An 18,383-nucleotide genomic window follows, 5' to 3' on the forward strand; every position below is an offset into this window, starting at 1 on the left:
GAGGACCTCCCGGCCCCGAGACAGATGCGGAGGATACCTGGGAAGAGGCCCTCCCGGGCGTACTGTGAGTACCACCGAGACCACGGCCACGACACAGAGGACTGCTTCCAGCTTCGGGACGAGATCGAGGCTCTCATCCGTCGGGGGCGTCTCGGTCGATATGTGAGCGACCGATGTCCCCCCGCAGACCCGCGTCCGGCCGACCCGGCTCCTCCGGAGCCTCGAGAGCAGAATCGACCCGTTGCGGGCGTGATCCACACTATCACTGGAGGCTGCCCCCGGCCCGTGAGGAACGCAGGGGGCTCGACGGAGGCGTCAGGGGCGGCCGTCGCAAAGAGGCAGAGGGTCGGCAATGTAATCACCTTTTGTGATGAGGATGTAAAGGGGGTTCAGACCCCCCACGATGACGCCATGGTGATCTCCCTCACTATGGCAAACTATGATGTAAGGCGTGTTCTTGTGGATAGTGGAAGCTCAGCTGATATCTTGTTTTACGAGGCCTTCCAAAAGATGGGCTTGTCCAGACAATTGTTGCACAAAATATCCACCCCCCTCATAGGATTCACCGGTGACGCTGTCCCGGCGGAAGGTGTCGTTGAGCTGCCTGTGACTGCGAGCGTCGCACCCGCAGAAGCCACGGTGCGACTCGGATTCTTGGTCGTCCGTGTTCCCTCGGCCTACAACGCTATCCTCGGACGACCCGGACTGAACGCCCTTCGTACGGTGGTCTCTACGTACCACTTGCTCATGCGGTTCCCCACGGCGGTCGGGATCGGAGAGGTCCGAGGCGACCAACCGACCGCACGGCAATGTTTCCTAGCGACCCTCAAAGGGAAGAAGCCCGCAGAAGCCCTAAGCGTCGAGTCCCTTGATGCAAGAGACGAGGTGGCCTTGCGGCAGGGGGAGCCGGCCGAGGGTGTGGTCGAAGTTTCCCTCGAGGAAGGCCGCCAGGACCGGGTGGTCCGGGTCGGCGCCAATCTCAACCCGGGAGCTCGGGCCCGGTTGGTGGAATTCCTCCGAGCCAATGCCGATGTATTTGCCTGGTCGGCGGCCGATGTACCTGGGATCGACCCGGAGGTCATTTCTCATGCCCTCAACGTCGACCCGACCCACCGGCCAGTGAAGTAGAAGAAGAGACACTGTGCCCCGGATCGGATCCGGATGGTCGACCAGGAGGTAGACAAACTCTTGGAGGCAGGATTCATAAGGGAGGTGAGTTACCCCGAGTGGCTGGCAAATGTTGTACTTGTCCGGAAGGCGAGCGGGAAGTGGAGGATGTGCGTCGACTATACCGACCTGAACAAGGCGTGCCCTAAGGATAGCTTCCCGCTTCCGCGGATAGACCAACTGGTCGACGCAACTTCCGGATATCAGCTGCTGTCTTTCATGGACGCCTTCTCCGGTTACAACCAGATAATGATGGCCCCACAGGATGAGGAGAAAACTGCCTTTATAACGGACCGGGGGCTGTACTGCTACAAGGTAATGCCCTTCGGTCTGAAGAACGCTGGCGCCACTTACCAGCGCCTTGTCAACAAAATCTTCAAAGAGCAAATCGGCCGGAACATGGAGGTATACGTGGACGATATGCTGGTGAAGAGCCGCCAGGCAGACCAGCACATCGTGGATCTGGAGGAGACTTTCACCACCTTGCGGAAGTTTCGCATGAAGCTGAACCCAGCGAAGTACGCCTTTGGCGCTTCGGCCGGGAGGTTCCTCGGTTTCATTGTCAACCAGCGGGGTATCGAAGCCAACCCGGACAAAATCAAGGCTATCCAAGGTATGTCCCCTCCGACTAAAGTGAAGGAGGTTCAGGAGCTCGCTGGAAGGGTCGCCGTGCTCGGACGATTTGTGGCAAAATCGGCCGAACGCTGCCAACCATTCTTCAAGGTGTTAAAACGCCCGAAAGACTTCCTCTGGACGGCCGAATATTAAGCAGCGTTCGACCAGCTCAAGGAATACCTGGCGTCTCCTCCCCTGCTATCCAAGCCGCAGGAAGGGGAGATGCTCTACCTCTATCTGGCGGTCTCCCCAACCGCGGTCAGTGCGGTGCTGGTTCGGGAAGAGGCGAAGCTCCAGAAGCCTGTGTACTACATCAGCCGGGTCCTACGGGACGCCGAGACGCGGTATACGAAGGCTGAAAAGATCGCCTTCGCGCTGCTGACCGCGACCAGGAGGCTCCGCCCCTATTTCCAGGCCCATTCTGTCACCCTCTTAACTGATCAACCGTTACGACAGATCCTCAGCAACCCCGAGAATGCGGGACGGCTGGTGAAGTGGGCAGTAGAACTCGGTGAGTTCGACATTCGCTACCAGCCTCGACCCGCCATCAAGGCCCAGGTGCTCGCGGACTTCCTCGCTGAGTGCACGGTGCAGGAGGCGGAACCTAGACCGCCGGAAATGCCCAGCCTCGACCTCCCGACCTGGACGCTTCACATCGATGGGTCGTCGAACCCCGAGGGTGGAGGGGCCGGGCTGGTCCTTACCAGTCCTGATGGAGTGATAGCCGAGTATGCCTTGAGGTTTGGATTTCCAGTTACCAACAACGAGGCGGAGTACGAGGCCCTAGTCGCGGGACTCAAACTCACCGGGGAGCTCGGCATCCGGCGTTTGAAGGTCTTCACCGACTCCCAGCTGGTGGTCGGGCAGGTCCGTGGGGAGTTCGAGGCCCGGAGCCCGACCATGCAGAACTACGTCCGGAAGGTGCAAGCACTCATTCCCGACCTCGGCAGTGTCGACATCCAGCAGGTCCCCAGAAGCGAAAATGCCAGGGCCGACAGGTTGTCCCGCTTGGTGGGCGCAGAGGCGCACAACTTGTCGAGGGCAATCTACCTGGAGACCCTGGATGCCCCGAGCATCGGCGAGGCTGGAGCGGTGATGGAGATTGATCCGGAGCCGTCTTGGATGGACCCGCTCGTCGCCTACCTCGCTGAAGGGATCCTCCCTGAAGACGAAGATCAGGCTCGGCGACTTGTCAAGAAGTCCGCCCACTACGTACTCTATGAAGGGAGGCTGTATCGGACCTCGTTTACCGCCCCCTCTTAAGGTGCCTCCGCCCCTCGGAGGCAGCCTACGTCCTCGGCGAAGTCCACGAGGGCGTCTGCGGATCCCACTCGGGGCTAGGTCCTTGGCGCACAAGATCATGAGGCAAGGCTATTATTGGCTTACCTTGTTGGAGGACTCAAAGGATTATGTACGGAAATACGACGCCTGCCAGCGCCACGCCAACGTCCAGAGAGTCCCTTCTGTCCCCTTGGCACCAATCACCGCACCCTGGCCCTTCGCACAGTGGGGAATGGATATCCTCGGACCATTCTCCGTCGCTTCAGCCCAGCGAAAATTCTTGATTGTTGCAATCGACTACTTCACCAAGTGGGTGGAGGCAGAGCCGCTGGCCACTATCACGGAGGCGCAAGTCCGGAAGTTCGTGAAGAAAAACATCATTGTCCGATTTGGGGTACCCCGAGTCCTCATCTCGGATAATGGTCGACAATTCGACAACAAGCATTTCCGTGACTTCTGCGAGGAGTTCGGGATCGAGTATCGGTTCACATCTGTGTCGCATCCCCAAACCAACGGTGAGGCCGAGGTGACAAACCGGACAATCCTCCAAGGAATTAAGGCGCGAATCGGTCGGACGGGGCAAGCTTGGGTCGAAGAACTCGAGAACGTCCTTTGGGCGTATCGGACCACGCATCGGACCCCTACCGGGGAGACGCCTTTCAGCCTAACCTATGGCACGGAAGCGGTTGTCCCCGTAGAGCTCGGACTCCCCTCGCCCCGGGTGGCTGCGCACCGACCCGAGGCCAATTCGGAGCAACTCCGAGGGAACCTGGACCTCTTGGAAGAAGCGAGGGAAATGGCGCAGGTTCGGATGGCGATGTATCAGCGAAGGGTGGCCCGATATTATTGTTGGGAACCCGCCCATGCCGCTGATATTTCAAAAATTTTTCAGATGGCAGCGGAATCGGCATGCACGGGTTCGACGTTCATCGCATGAACGTTGTTTCGAGACCTTTCGTAATTAGGTAAGAATTAAAACTTTTAAAACTAATAGGAAGATCAAATCTTCACCTTGCGCGGGTAGATGATCACCGCAAATCTGAATTCGTGGTTTTGGAAGAGGGTTCGCTTGAAGCCGTTCAAACGTCCGGCCTCTACGGGTATCCACACGAAGCAGGATCCGATCCAAGCTCTCTATCTCACCGGGGTACTAGCTCCCTTGCAGAGATAGCTTTGATGGCTGATGTCCTCTCTTTCAATCAACTCTTGATTGCACTTGAGAGGAGGAAGAAGAAGGATGAAGAAGAGGAAGAAGATCAAATCCCTTCGCAGCCTTCTTCTCTTCACACGCGTTGAAGCCAAGGAAGAAGACCAAGAGGAGGGAGAGGCCTCCTCTTCTTTTCCCTTTGCTAATGGCGGCTGAACCAAAGGAGGAGCAAGAGGGGGGCGTACGGCAGCAAGGAAGAAGCCTTCTCTTCTATTAGGTCAGCCCCCATGAAGCCCTCTTTAAATAACAAGTGGAGCTCCTAACTTTTAGGAGCTCCCTTGAAATAATTCCAAGAGGGGCGCCGGCCCCTCTTGTTGCCGCACCAAGCAATATGAAAGGAGGAGGGGCGTGTGCCCCTCCTTCATGGTTGCCCTAATCCTCATTAGGTAAGGATTTGGATGCCCTAATGTGGTTAAGTCCTAATCCAATTAGGCTTAACCAAATTGGGTTCAATCTATGCTAGTCCTAATCCAATTAGGACTTGAATGAATCATGACTCAATTGAACTCTTCAATCCTAATCCAATTAGGAGTCATGTTGATTCATTAGATTAATAATTAATTTAGACTTAAGGAATCCTAATCCAATTAGGATGTATTTTAATTTTAGTCCTAATCCAATTAGGACTCTATTTGAATCCGAAGTCCTAATCCAATTAGGATTTCTAGGAATCCTACTCCAAGTAGGAATCCAATTTTAATTCAAAATTCCTAATCTCATTAGGATTGTAGGAATCCTATTCCAAATAGGAATTCCAGTCCTACTCCAACTAGGATTCCCAGTCCTAATCCAATTAGGACTCTAGGAATCCTACCCGAAGTAGGATTCTTGTTTCAAGTCCAATTAATTAATTCCTTTTTCCTTCTTCAACTTTTTATCAATCAAATTGATTTCTTGTGATTCCTAATCACGATTTCAACCATCGGATCGGTCAATACTTCTAGTGTGTGTGACCCCATAGGTTCTATTCTGACTGGTAGTGAGATATATTGTGATCTCTATCACTATATCATTGAAAACTCCTTTCAATGGGTTGGAACGATTCCAACTCAACTCATTAGGGTTTATCGATCATCAAGATAATCCCTATGAGTCCCACCATCCACCAGTGACACCTAGCAGCATGTAGTGGCTACCCAGCAGAATGGAATGATGAACCTCTAGGTGCAGTTAACGTGTGATACAGTCCTACTATCGTGGATCCCTACAGGACGGAGGTCATGGACAACTCGTCAAACCCCATCGTCTGTCATATGTCAAGATTTATTCGACTTGAGTTCGATAGTGGAAAACTCTTTCTCCACTTTACTGCCCTGGCCAAGGTCTTAGAACTCAGTCTAACAAATCACATAGGATCACTCCTCTTCTATCAAGGTCGATAGATTCCTTGTAGGTGCATACCCTACTCCTACAGTGAACCTACTGCAGCCAATCTACACTGCATGGACCCATATGGTTAGAGACCATGTATGTGTGCAGTCAAACTACAATAACCTCACTGTGAGTAGCCGAAGCACCGCAGGTCAAAGGACCAGTCACACTACTGCAACATCAAGCAAGTCACTGACGAGTGGATAGACATCCAAGTGACTTCTTGTCTTGGTCACGCTCAGTACCCTTGTTCTCTAACAAGCACCTGCACTATCACTTCAGTGTCCCTACACTGTGGACTCAAGTTTCGTCCATCCAGAAGGAGAGTGATCTGTGCACTGATCGGATCGATCACCGTCCTCGTGATGATCCATTGATCAGGAGCATTTAGAAATTAATCACCAATGATACATGGCTCAAATTCTCAACTCTTGAGAATATGTATCATCATCTTATTAATTTCTTGGACGATTCATAGACACATAAACAATATGAATGAAAAAGATGCCTTTTATTTATTCAATAATAAATAGTCAAGTACAAAATTATGTCCCTAGAATCAACAATGTGTCAGCCAAATTGGCTTCTAGGGCATACATCTAACAATCTCCCACTTGCACTAAAGCCAATTGGTCATATATCTTACGCCCATCTTCTCAAGGTGGGCTTCAGTCTTTTGCTGACTCAGCTGCTTAGTGAAAGGGTCTGCCACGTTATCCGCGGAGTCTACTCTCTGCACCTCTATATCATAGTCGCGTATGAAATGGAAGCGCCGCTCTATGTGCTTGGACTTCTGATGAGACCATGGCTCCATAGCTAGTGTTATGGTGCCAATGTTATCGCAGTAAAGTGTCGTGGCATCTAATGACATTACACCTAATTCTGCAATTAACTTTTAATCAGAAGGTTTCCACTGCACCCTTAGATACGGCTTAACATTCAGCTTCTAAGGTAGAATCTATAATGATCGGTTGTTTGGAACTCTTCCAATTTACTGAACCACAATTGCACATATTCTGATGTTGACTTTCTATCATCAATATGTGTGCATCTTTCTACCTTCAACTCTGATCTTCTCCCAAAGACCAAGAACATGTCCTTAGTTCTTCTCAAGTACTTAAGACTGTTCTTCACAGCTGTCCAGTGTTCTTCACCTGGATTCGACTGATATCTGCTTATGACACTCACAGCAAGAGCTATATCAGGTCGTGTACATAGCATGGCATACATGAGGCTTCCTATTGCCGATGCATAAGGAATCTTGCTCATGCGTTGAATCTCCTCAGATGTGTTGGGGCACATCTTCTTGGAGAGATGAATTCCATGCCTTAGGGGTAAGAGACCCCTCTTGGAGTTTTCCATGCTGAACCTCTTCAGCACCTCCTCTATGTACATCTTCTGTGAAAGGCCAAGCATCCTTTTAGATCTATCTCTATAGACCTTTATTCCCAAAATATAGGATGCTTCCCCAAGGTCTTTCATGGAGAATTCTTTTGACAACCAGACCTTGACCGAGGTTAACATGGGAATATCATTCCCAATCAGGAGAATGTCATCTACGTACAGTACGAGAAAAATGACAGCACTCCCACTAACCTTTTTATAAACACATGGTTCCTCTTCGTTTTTGATGAAATCAAACGTTTTGATTGCATCATCGAAACGAGTGTTCCAACTCCGAGAGGCTTGCTTTAGTCCATAGATGGACCTTTGCAGCTTGCAGACCTTGTGATCTCCATCACTGGAAGTGAAACCCAAAGGCTGTTCCATATAGATATCTTCATCAAGATATCCATTCAGGAAAGCAGTTTTCACATCCATCTGCCAAATTTCATAATCATGAAATGCTGCAATGGCAAGCAATGTTCGGATGGATTTTAGCATGGCTACAGGTGAAAAGGTCTCCTGATAGTCAATGCCTTCGCGCTGACTATACCTTTTTGCCACAAGCCTTGCCTTATAGGTCTCTACCTCTCCATCCGAACCTATTTTTCTTTTGTAGATCCATTTGCATCCAATAGGTACAATACCTTCTGGTGGATCTACTAAGGTCCAGACTTGGTTGGAATGCATGGAGTCTATCTCTGACTTCATAGCTTTCAGCCATTTCTCGGAATCGATATCAGATATCGCCTCGTTGTAGGTTTTGGGATCCTGTATGTGATCCCTATCTCCCACTAGGAACATTTCCTCGGTATCCTCTTCTAGTATACCTAAGTATCTATCGGGAGGATGGGAGACCCTACTAGATCTACGAGGTGGTTGAGGGACATCGTGTACTGGCTCCTTATGAATAGGTTCTTTAGGATCCATGACTCGTTGCTTTTCAGAGACTTTCTCTTCAAGCTCAATTTTCCTCCCACTGCCTCTATCAAGGATAAACTGATTTTCCAAGAAGATGGCATGACGGCTCACAAACACATTGTGATCCTCTGAGACGTAAAAATTGTATCCTAATGACTCTTTAGGATATCCTATAAAACGAGCACTTATGGTCCTAGCCTCTAACTTGTCCGCCTGTAGTCGCTTGACGTGGGCCGGACACCCCCAAATCTTGAGATGACCCAGACTTGGTTTCTTACCATGCCATATCTCATACGGTGTGGTAGGAACGAATTTAGAGGGAACTCTATTCAATAAATAAATCGCTGTGAGTAAGGCATCTCCCCAAAGAAACATAGGTAAATCAGTGAAGCTCATCATGGACCTGACCATATCCAATAGGGTCCGATTCCTCCTCTCTGACACCCCGTTGAGTTGAGGTGTACCCGGAGGTGTCCATTGTGAGACTATGCCGTTTTCTTTGAGATAGTCCCGGAATTCCCCACTAAGGTATTCTCCTCCTCGATCTGATCGAAGAGCCTTAAGAGGTTTTTCAGTTTGTTTTTCTACTTCATTTTTGAACTCTTTGAACTTTTCAAAGGATTCAGACTTGTGTCTCATAAGATACACATACCCATACCGTGAATAATCATCGGTAAAGGTAATGAAGTAAGAATAACGTCCCCTGGCTAGCACATCGAATGGGCCACATACATCTGTATGTACTAGGGTAAGTATTTCAATGGTCCTCTCCCCATGTCCTACAAAGGGCAGTCTAGCCATTTTTCCTTGAAGACAGGTCTCGCAAACTGGATATGATTCGGAAGTCAATGAGCCTAAAAGCCCATCTTTATCCATTTTGTTCATTCTGTCCTCTCCAATATGGCCAAGCCTAAGGTGCCACAAATACCTTTGGTTTATCTCATCTCTGGATCTTTTGGATCCTTTGGCACTCACATCTTGCTCGGTAACATTCACAGATACATCCATATGTAAATGATAGAGACTGTCAATCATGAAACCACGTGCGACTATTTTATTTCTTAAATAAATAGAACAGCAGTCTTTGTCAAATGTAAAAACATGACCTTCCTGTGCTAGACATGAAACAGAAATCAAATTTCTGCTAGCAACAGGTACATAATAACAGTCTCTAAGTATTAAACTAAATCCAGACGGTAGTCGCAGATGGTAGGTGCCCACAGCCACAGCAGCAACTTTTGCCCCGTTGCCAACCCGAAGGGTTACTGCACCTTCCGCCAGCCTTCTACTTTCCTTTAGACCCTGCATGGTAGTGCACAAATGAGCACTAGAACCAGAATCTATAACCCAACTAGAAGTAGAAGAAACCGTTAGATTAGTTTCAATAATGAGCAAGTCTATACCTTCTGAAGGTGTGTCACCTTTCTTGTTCTTCAGGCTCTCGAGGTATGAAGGACAGTTTCTCTTCCAGTGGCCTTCGACATTGCAGTGGAAACATTTTCCTTTGTCGTTAGCCCTTTTCTTTTGAACTTCCTTCTTTGGCTTCTTGTCTTTCTTCTGCTTCTTTGCAGGCTTCTTTTTCTTCCAAGTAGACTTTCTCTTGGAACCAGAAGTCAACTCAGCAGCGAGGACATTGCCCCTTGAACCTTTCAAGGCTCCCTCAGCAGTTACCAACATGTTGATTAGTTCAGTCTTAGTGCATTCAATCTTATTCATGTGGTAGTTTACTATAAACTGACCAAATGAATCAGGAAGTGACTGTAGGATCAAATCCACTTGCAATTCCTTGTGCATGTCCATACCGAGCTTCTCAAGCTCCTCTAGGTCCTTGATCATGGTCAGACCGTGATCATGGACAGACTGCCCCTCGCGCATCTTCGCTTTGAAAAGCCTCTTGGACACTTCAAAACGAGCTGTGCGACTTTGCTCACCATACAACTCTTGCAGGTGTGCCAGTATGTCCCTAGCAGTCTTTATATTTTCATGCTGGCATTGGAGTTCATTAGACATAGATGCCATCATATAGCATTTTACTCTAATGTCATCGTCCAACCACTTTTTATGCATCTCACGCTGAACATCAGTGGGACGTGCTGGTAATGTGGGGATATCTGAATCGAGTATGTAGCCTATCTTCTCACAGTCCAAAACTATTTTGAGATTTCTAAGCCAGTCCTTGTAATTGGTTCCGGTCAGTCGGTTGGTCTCAAGAATACGGGTCAAAGGGTTTGAAGCCGACATTGTATCTGCAGAGAGTAAATATTCTAGTTAGACTTTTGTACTTGATCCTAATCTGTCCTAAGGTCTTTTAGAACAAATTGTGACTCCCACTATTTTCTCGAATTCCTCACACTCCCCTGGTAGGAAAACGGAAATCCCACACGACTAGGGTTTCTAGTGGGTACTGCGGTCCCACCAATTTACATGCCACCTCACCTAACAGTTATTGGTGACACATAGATGGATGAGTGTACAACTCTTGTACAATGCTTCTCAAGCATGTTGCAGTGCAACTTGGTCTCTAAGCCATGAAGACCTCACCTAACAGTTATTGGTCTCATTTCTTAGTTAAGTCAGACCCACTGTATAACCGTAGGAATAAAGTCGTCATTGGGTCCTCACCTAACAGTTATTGGTGCCCAACCCCACCTTTACCCTACAACATCTCATGTCTATAGAGAGGTCCAGCCCCCCAATGCAACTTGACCACTGTATCCAGCCGAGACAAGTCAACATCAGAAAGGCCTTAGCAGCTCTACTACAGTGGAAGACCTATTGACTTAATATTGGTTAATCAGGTCTTAGTGTTTGCAACTTGAGCCTTTCATAAGAGGTAATCGAACAATTGGCCAGATAAGCAGGTGGGAGGCTCCCCTTACTCAGAGAGTAAGGTCCTAATTAAGTAACCACCTTTCATGCTTTCCTAGACACCAATTAGATCAATTAATCTAATATGATTTGCTCATGTCGGTTCACTCTCGACTTGATTGAGGAGGTTTTGATTTAGGTCTCAATTGGGTTTGCTACATCACATGTAGACCTATCTACCCGACTCTCATTCACATCACATGCAAACGGCGCATTGCAGGCAGTTATAATCGCGGCAATAATTAAAGCTAAACTTTAACTAGGTGATGATCATGGATTCTAATTAGGTCGTATTACAAGCACATGCACATCAATCGATCAAGTGGTCTTCAACTCTTGAATTGGATCCAAGCTTCCTTGATTCGATCCTTGATCAACTCTTGATCCCATCGCCATCAACCGCTTAGACCCCTGTTCATCTCATGCATCGTCTTCGACTTGATCGTTGATGTACATCACATCACAGAAATACAACCAGATGTAAAATAAAAATAAAAATAATTTACATCTCCTTTTAGGAGGCACGCAGGCCTCTCAAAACATCAAATAAGATGCATGCAAGCATCTGAAAAATTACATGACATCGCAGATCACATCGCAGGTCATTACATTTGATACCAAAAGGGGTTGAATCCTATGATCATCACCGTATGCAACAATTATAATTTTCAGATCTGAAACTTAACTGATTATATCATGACATAGGTCGCTGATCATGCTAATCTTGATTCTAAACTTTGTAATCCCATTAACAATGCAATTAGAATCATCTTTTTATCACATAAAAATCAGCATGTAAAAATCAGCACCCCTGAAAAAATCTGCATGCAGAATTTTTCAGCATGCATGATCATTTAATTTTCAGATCTAATATGCCTTTAGATATTTAATTCTTACCTTAATCTACGAAGCCTAGGCTCTGATACCACTGTTGGGAACCCGCCCATGCCGCTGATATTTCAAAAATTTTTCAGATGGCAGCGGAATCGGCATGCACGGGTTCGACGTTCATCGCATGAACGTTGTTTCGAGACCTTTCGTAATTAGGTAAGAATTAAAACTTTTAAAACTAATAGGAAGATCAAATCTTCACCTTGCGCGGGTAGATGATCACCGCAAATCTGAATTCGTGGTTTTGGAAGAGGGTTCGCTTGAAGCCGTTCAAACGTCCGGCCTCTACGGGTATCCACACGAAGCAGGATCCGATCCAAGCTCTCTATCTCACCGGGGTACTAGCTCCCTTGCAGAGATAGCTTTGATGGCTGATGTCCTCTCTTTCAATCAACTCTTGATTGCACTTGAGAGGAGGAAGAAGAAGGATGAAGAAGAGGAAGAAGATCAAATCCCTTCGCAGCCTTCTTCTCTTCACACGCGTTGAAGCCAAGGAAGAAGACCAAGAGGAGGGAGAGGCCTCCTCTTCTTTTCCCTTTGCTAATGGCGGCTGAACCAAAGGAGGAGCAAGAGGGGGGCGTACGGCAGCAAGGAAGAAGCCTTCTCTTCTATTAGGTCAGCCCCCATGAAGCCCTCTTTAAATAACAAGTGGAGCTCCTAACTTTTAGGAGCTCCCTTGAAATAATTCCAAGAGGGGCGCCGGCCCCTCTTGTTGCCGCACCAAGCAATATGAAAGGAGGAGGGGCGTGTGCCCCTCCTTCATGGTTGCCCTAATCCTCATTAGGTAAGGATTTGGATGCCCTAATGTGGTTAAGTCCTAATCCAATTAGGCTTAACCAAATTGGGTTCAATCTATGCTAGTCCTAATCCAATTAGGACTTGAATGAATCATGACTCAATTGAACTCTTCAATCCTAATCCAATTAGGAGTCATGTTGATTCATTAGATTAATAATTAATTTAGACTTAAGGAATCCTAATCCAATTAGGATGTATTTTAATTTTAGTCCTAATCCAATTAGGACTCTATTTGAATCCGAAGTCCTAATCCAATTAGGATTTCTAGGAATCCTACTCCAAGTAGGAATCCAATTTTAATTCAAAATTCCTAATCTCATTAGGATTGTAGGAATCCTATTCCAAATAGGAATTCCAGTCCTACTCCAACTAGGATTCCCAATCCTAATCCAATTAGGACTCTAGGAATCCTACCCGAAGTAGGATTCTTGTTTCAAGTCCAATTAATTAATTCCTTTTTCCTTCTTCAACTTTTTATCAATCAAATTGATTTCTTGTGATTCCTAATCACGATTTCAACCATCGGATCGGTCAATACTTCTAGTGTGTGTGACCCCATAGGTTCTATTCTGACTGGTAGTGAGATATATTGTGATCTCTATCACTATATCATTGAAAACTCCTTTCAATGGGTTGGAACGATTCCAACTCAACTCATTAGGGTTTATCGATCATCAAGATAATCCCTATGAGTCCCACCATCCACCAGTGACACCTAGCAGCATGTAGTGGCTACCCAGCAGAATGGAATGATGAACCTCTAGGTGCAGTTAACGTGTGATACAGTCCTACTATCGTGGATCCCTACAGGACGGAGGTCATGGACAACTCGTCAAACCCCATCGTCTGTCATATGTCAAGATTTATTCGACTTGAGTTCGATAGTGGAAAACTCTTTCTCCACTTTACTGCCCTGGCCAAGGTCTTAGAACTCAGTCTAACAAATCACATAGGATCACTCCTCTTCTATCAAGGTCGATAGATTCCTTGTAGGTGCATACCCTACTCCTACAGTGAACCTACTGCAGCCAATCTACACTGCATGGACCCATATGGCTAGAGACCATGTATGTGTGCAGTCAAACTACAATAACCTCACTGTGAGTAGCCGAAGCACCGCAGGTCAAAGGACCAGTCACACTACTGCAACATCAAGCAAGTCACTGACGAGTGGATAGACATCCAAGTGACTTCTTGTCTTGGTCACGCTCAGTACCCTTGTTCTCTAACAAGCACCTGCACTATCACTTCAGTGTCCCTACACTGTGGACTCAAGTCTCGTCCATCCAGAAGGAGAGTGATCTGTGCACTGATCGGATCGATCACCGTCCTCGTGATGATCCATTGATCAGGAGCATTTAGAAATTAATCACCAATGATACATGGCTCAAATTCTCAACTCTTGAGAATATGTATCATCATCTTATTAATTTCTTGGACGATTCATAGACACATAAACAATATGAATGAAAAAGATGCCTTTTATTTATTCAATAATAAATAGTCAAGTACAAAATTATGTCCCTAGAATCAACAATGTGTCAGCCAAATTGGCTTCTAGGGCATACATCTAACAATTATAACTCCAAGGTCCGACCAAAACTTTTCAGAATCGGAGATCTGGTGCTAAGGCGAGCCAAAGCATCTCAACCCGCGGAAGGTGGGAAGCTGGCGCCAAATTGGGAAGGCCCGTATAGGGTTCGCTGGGTAAACCGACCTGGCTCCTACCAGTTGGAGGCCCTAGATGGTTGAGAAATTCCAAGGAGCTGGAATTCCGCTAACCTACGGGTGTATTACCAGTAGAAAGACAAAGCCAGAAAGACAGTTCAAAAAATGTATAGTCCTTTTCATCTCAATAATTCCTGGTTACAATGGCGTGTTCGTGTAATTACAAAGAATTCCCAGAGGGGAATTGGGGAGTAAAGAAAGTAAGGAAGAGGTGGGGACTCCGTTAAGCTGAAGATCTGGGATCCCGAACCCTCCATCCGAAGTAGCTACAATCCCACCGGGCGTGGGTGCTTCCCCCCGGAGGCGCCATCGACGCCTCACGCAAAAGACGAAGAGCCGGCGCGGACGAAGAAGAAGTTCGCACTGCTTCTAGAGGAACGCCACATCCAAGGGATATTCCGGTCCTCCCCAGGAGAAGGGGAGGAAAGGAATACAAGGGAGAAGAGCGTGAGGAGGCGCGATCCCGGATGAAGCGTCTAGCGCAGAGCTCAATCGGGAGGTGGGATTGAAAAGAGGGGGGACGTGATCTCGGATGAAACGCCTAGAGCGGAGTTCCACCGGAGAGAATCTCCCTGTTGATCCCAGATGAAACGACTAGTTGGCGGAAGTTGCGAGGGGCGCGCCTCCCGTTCCTCCGGCGGGGGTTTCCCAGCCACGCGCCGGAGAGGAGGTCCACGATCCATGGCAACCTGAACAGCTCCGGCTTGGCAGGCTCCACCGCACCTGCGCTTATATTTATAGCCAAACTGTGGCCCCCTGGTCGTTCCGATGCGGGTGGCTCCAATAAATGCGGGCACATCGAATCAGGAGCCGTTCCGGCTCTCGAGGACACTCCGGGCGGCGTGTATCCCGCGGCCCACATATCTCCGCACGCGTCCAGGCCGCATCTGCCTCGAAGAACGCGCGTATCGCGGCCGCTTAACTGGCACTCCTCGCAAGCAGCAACTGGCCGGTCCGATTTTCCAGGTAACGCCTCAATTAGCATTTAATGGCCTTCTGGTGTTCCCCAGGCGACGCTTCGAGAGGAGGAGAAACACGATCGCAGCTGGCCACGGAGAAACCCCGTCAAGCGGCAAGTGATAGGCGCGCGACCAACGAGCGGAATTCCCCGAGGCTCGGTCCTCGGATGCCAGGCTAACCCGATGATCATCCCGGGAGCAGACTAGCCTGAAGCCCCGACCGGTCGCCTCGGCTTGCGCCAGCCTTGGCCGACCAACGAGCGGAATTCCCCGAGGCTCGGCCCTCGGATGCCAGGCTAACCCGATGATCATCCCGGGAGCAGACTAGCCTGAAGCCCCGACCGGTCGCCTCGGCTTGCGCCAGCCTTGGCCGACCAACGAGCGGAATTCTCCGAGGCTCGGTCCTCGGATGCCAGGCTAACCCGATGATCATCCCGGGAGCAGACTAGCCTGAAGCCCCGACCGGTCGCCTCGGCTTGCGCCAGCCTTGGCCGACCAACGAGCGGAATTCCCCGAGGCTCGGCCCTCGGATTCCAGGCTAACCCGATGATCATCCCGGGAGCAGACTAGCCTGAAGCCCCGACCGGTCGCCTCGGCTTGCGCCAGCCTTGGCCGACCAACGAGCGGAATTTTCCGAGGCTCGGTCCTCGGATGCCAAGCTAACCCGATGATCATCCCGGGAGCAGACTAGCCTGAAGCCCCGACCGGTCGCCTCGGCTTGCGCCAGCCTTGGCCGACCAACGAGCGAAATTCCCCGAGGCTCGGCCCTCGGATGCCAGGCTAACCCGATGATCATCCCGGGAGCAGACTAGCCTGAAGCCCCGACCGGTCGCCTCGGCTTGCGCCAGCCTTGGCCGACCAACGAGCGGAATTCTCCGAGGCTCGGCCCTCGGATGCCAGGCTAACCCGATGATCATCCCGGGAGCAGACTAGCCTGAAGCCCCGACCGGTCGCCTCGGCTTGCGCCAGCCTTGGCCGACCAGCGAAAGAATTTCCTGAGGCCTAACCCTCGGATGCCTGGCCTAGCGCCAGAAGAATTTCCTGAGGCCTAACCCTCGGATGCCTGGCCTAGCGCCGGAAGAATTTTCTGAGGCCTAACCCTCGGATGCCGGGCCTAGTGCCGGAAGAATTTCCTGAGGCCTAACCCTCGGATGCCTGGCCTAGCACCGGAAGAATTTCCTGAGGCCTAACCCTCGGATGCCCGGCCTAGCGCCGGAAGAATTTCCTGAGGCCTAACCCTCGGATGCCCGGCCTAGCGCCGGAAGAATTTCCTGAGGCCTAACCCTCGGATGCCTGGCCTAGCGCCGGAAGAATTTCCTGAGGCCTAGCCCTCGGATGCCTGGCCTAGCGCCGGAAGAATTTCCTGAGGCCTAACCCTCGGATGCCTGGCCTAGCGCCGGAAGAACTTCAAGAGTCAGGAGTCGGCGAGGCGCTACCAGGAGTTAAAAAGAGGAAGGACGAAAGTGAAATGAGGAAACACTTTGTTTGCATTAACTTTCGTTGCATCAGGGTCGAGACCCATACAACGTGGCAAAACGCCAACATACAAAGAAAAGAACGAAGAAAAGTACAGAGAGTCAGCTTGGAGGAACCCCTGGGTCAGGAACGGCGAGCGCGTCCGCGAAGGGTAGGGAGACGGTTGGAGAATCGGCAGGCAATGGCATCGGAGGGGAGTCGAGGAGGGAGACCCCACTCAGGTCAATTCCGGGGTATTTAGCGGACACCCTTGCCAGGCCTTCATCGAAGCCTAAGGCAAAGAAGTCGGACCCCGCATCCGACATGTCACGGATGAACTCGGCGGACTGACAATAGGCCTGTATCGCCTGACGCCCGATTTCCGCGCTCTTCTCGGCCAGCGCCGCCTCCGCTCGCTCCGTAATCTGAGCTTTCGCTTCCATGACCTTCGCCACAATCCGGTCGTCCGCCTCGGAGGAGACCCTCAGCAGATCGGCCCGAGCCTCCATGTGCTTCGCCTCGGCAGCGACGCGAGCAGCCTCAGCCTCCTCCAGGCGCGAATGAAGCTCCTGGTTGCTCGCACGAGTCCCCTCAAAGGCCGACTCCAATTCCGCCAGCTTGGCTTCAAGAGATCGGGTTCGGTTGCGGGCGTTGTCGGCCGACTGCTGGGCCTTCTCCCACCTCTCCCGAAAGTCGGCAGCCTTCCGGGACTGCTTTTCGGCCCGCTCCTCCGCCTTCCTGATCTCGCCTTCGAGACCCGAGGCAACCTTGAGTTGCTCCTGAGCCTCCAACAGTTGCCTCTCGAGGGCGGCGAAGCCGAGTGCCCGCTCTTCGGCCACCTGGAGCCTCGTCTCGAGGTCCCTGGTCGTCCTCCCCGCCGCAGCCTGGCCTCCCTCCTCTACAGCTTTCAGTCGGCTCTCGGCCCTCGCCAGAAGCCTCGCCTGTTCCTCGTGGCTCTCCTCCAGGCGGATCATGTATTGGGCGAGCTAAGAGGTAGAAAAAATGAGAGCGTCAGACGGGGATCAATAGAGCCTATAAATGACGAAAGCGACCAAAAGAACACTCACCGACATGAGACAGACGCAGCTGGCAGCTCCAACTTCAGGGATACCCATCTGCCGGACCTGCCTACGGTCCCCCTCCAGCAGCACCGTCTCGACGAGGTTTCGGGCGCCGGCGAAAGTGAAGGCCGACCCCGACTTCGCCCCGGAGCCGGATGGTGGTTCTGCAGCCTTACCCTTACCCATCGCTTGGGGGAGAGTCATGCCGACCATGCTCGGGGCGGGGGCCGCGCCAGAAATCGACAGGGTCCCGCTCGGCCGGGGCCTCGGCGCGCCCCTCCTTCCCGTATCATCCGAAGCCGACCGAGTCGAAGGCCGGGCTGGGGACCGACCGCGTCCGACCCGGCCGTCTCGGGCGCGCCCAGATGACACCTCCAGAAAAACGGTAGTCTCATCACCGGAGGGCTGATGCGGCGTCAACTGTCGGTCCGAGCCCGCGGCGTCCCCCTGATCGGTGGGCCCGGACCCGTCTGTCGGCGTCGGAGTCGCCTGCTGACGGGGCTTCTTCGCCGGTGGGACCCCGCTCGGAGGAGTCCGTTTCTTCCTCCGGACCGCTTCAATTTATGGATTTTATTTTATTATTTATTGAGCAAGTCATTTTACATATACTCAAAGTTTTGTCATCATCAAAAAGGGGGAGATTGTGGAGTGATTGATTAAAACCCCATTTGATTTTGA

General features: G+C 50.3%; 1 protein-coding gene across 1 annotated transcript in view; it reads right to left on the minus strand.

Moving 5' to 3' along the window:
* Window positions 1-18,178, minus strand: part of LOC149751440 (uncharacterized) — a 47,483-nt gene extending 29,305 nt beyond the window's left edge. Inside the window, exons 1-2 of the mRNA XM_089927038.1 lie at window positions 17,712-18,178; window positions 16,957-17,630 (exon numbers count right to left, since the gene is read on the minus strand). Of these exons, the coding sequence (XP_089783164.1) occupies window positions 16,957-17,630; window positions 17,712-17,918 (881 nt within the window). The 5' untranslated portion in view covers window positions 17,919-18,178. The remainder of the gene's footprint in view (window positions 1-16,956; window positions 17,631-17,711) is intronic.
* Window positions 18,179-18,383: the final 205 nt, after the last annotated feature.

The sequence above is a fragment of the Phoenix dactylifera genome, chromosome 13 (assembly GCF_051530095.1).
Source record: "Phoenix dactylifera cultivar Ajwa chromosome 13, Ajwa_hap1_PhDact_Kaust_v1.1, whole genome shotgun sequence".
Taxonomy (NCBI): domain Eukaryota; kingdom Viridiplantae; phylum Streptophyta; class Magnoliopsida; order Arecales; family Arecaceae; genus Phoenix; species Phoenix dactylifera.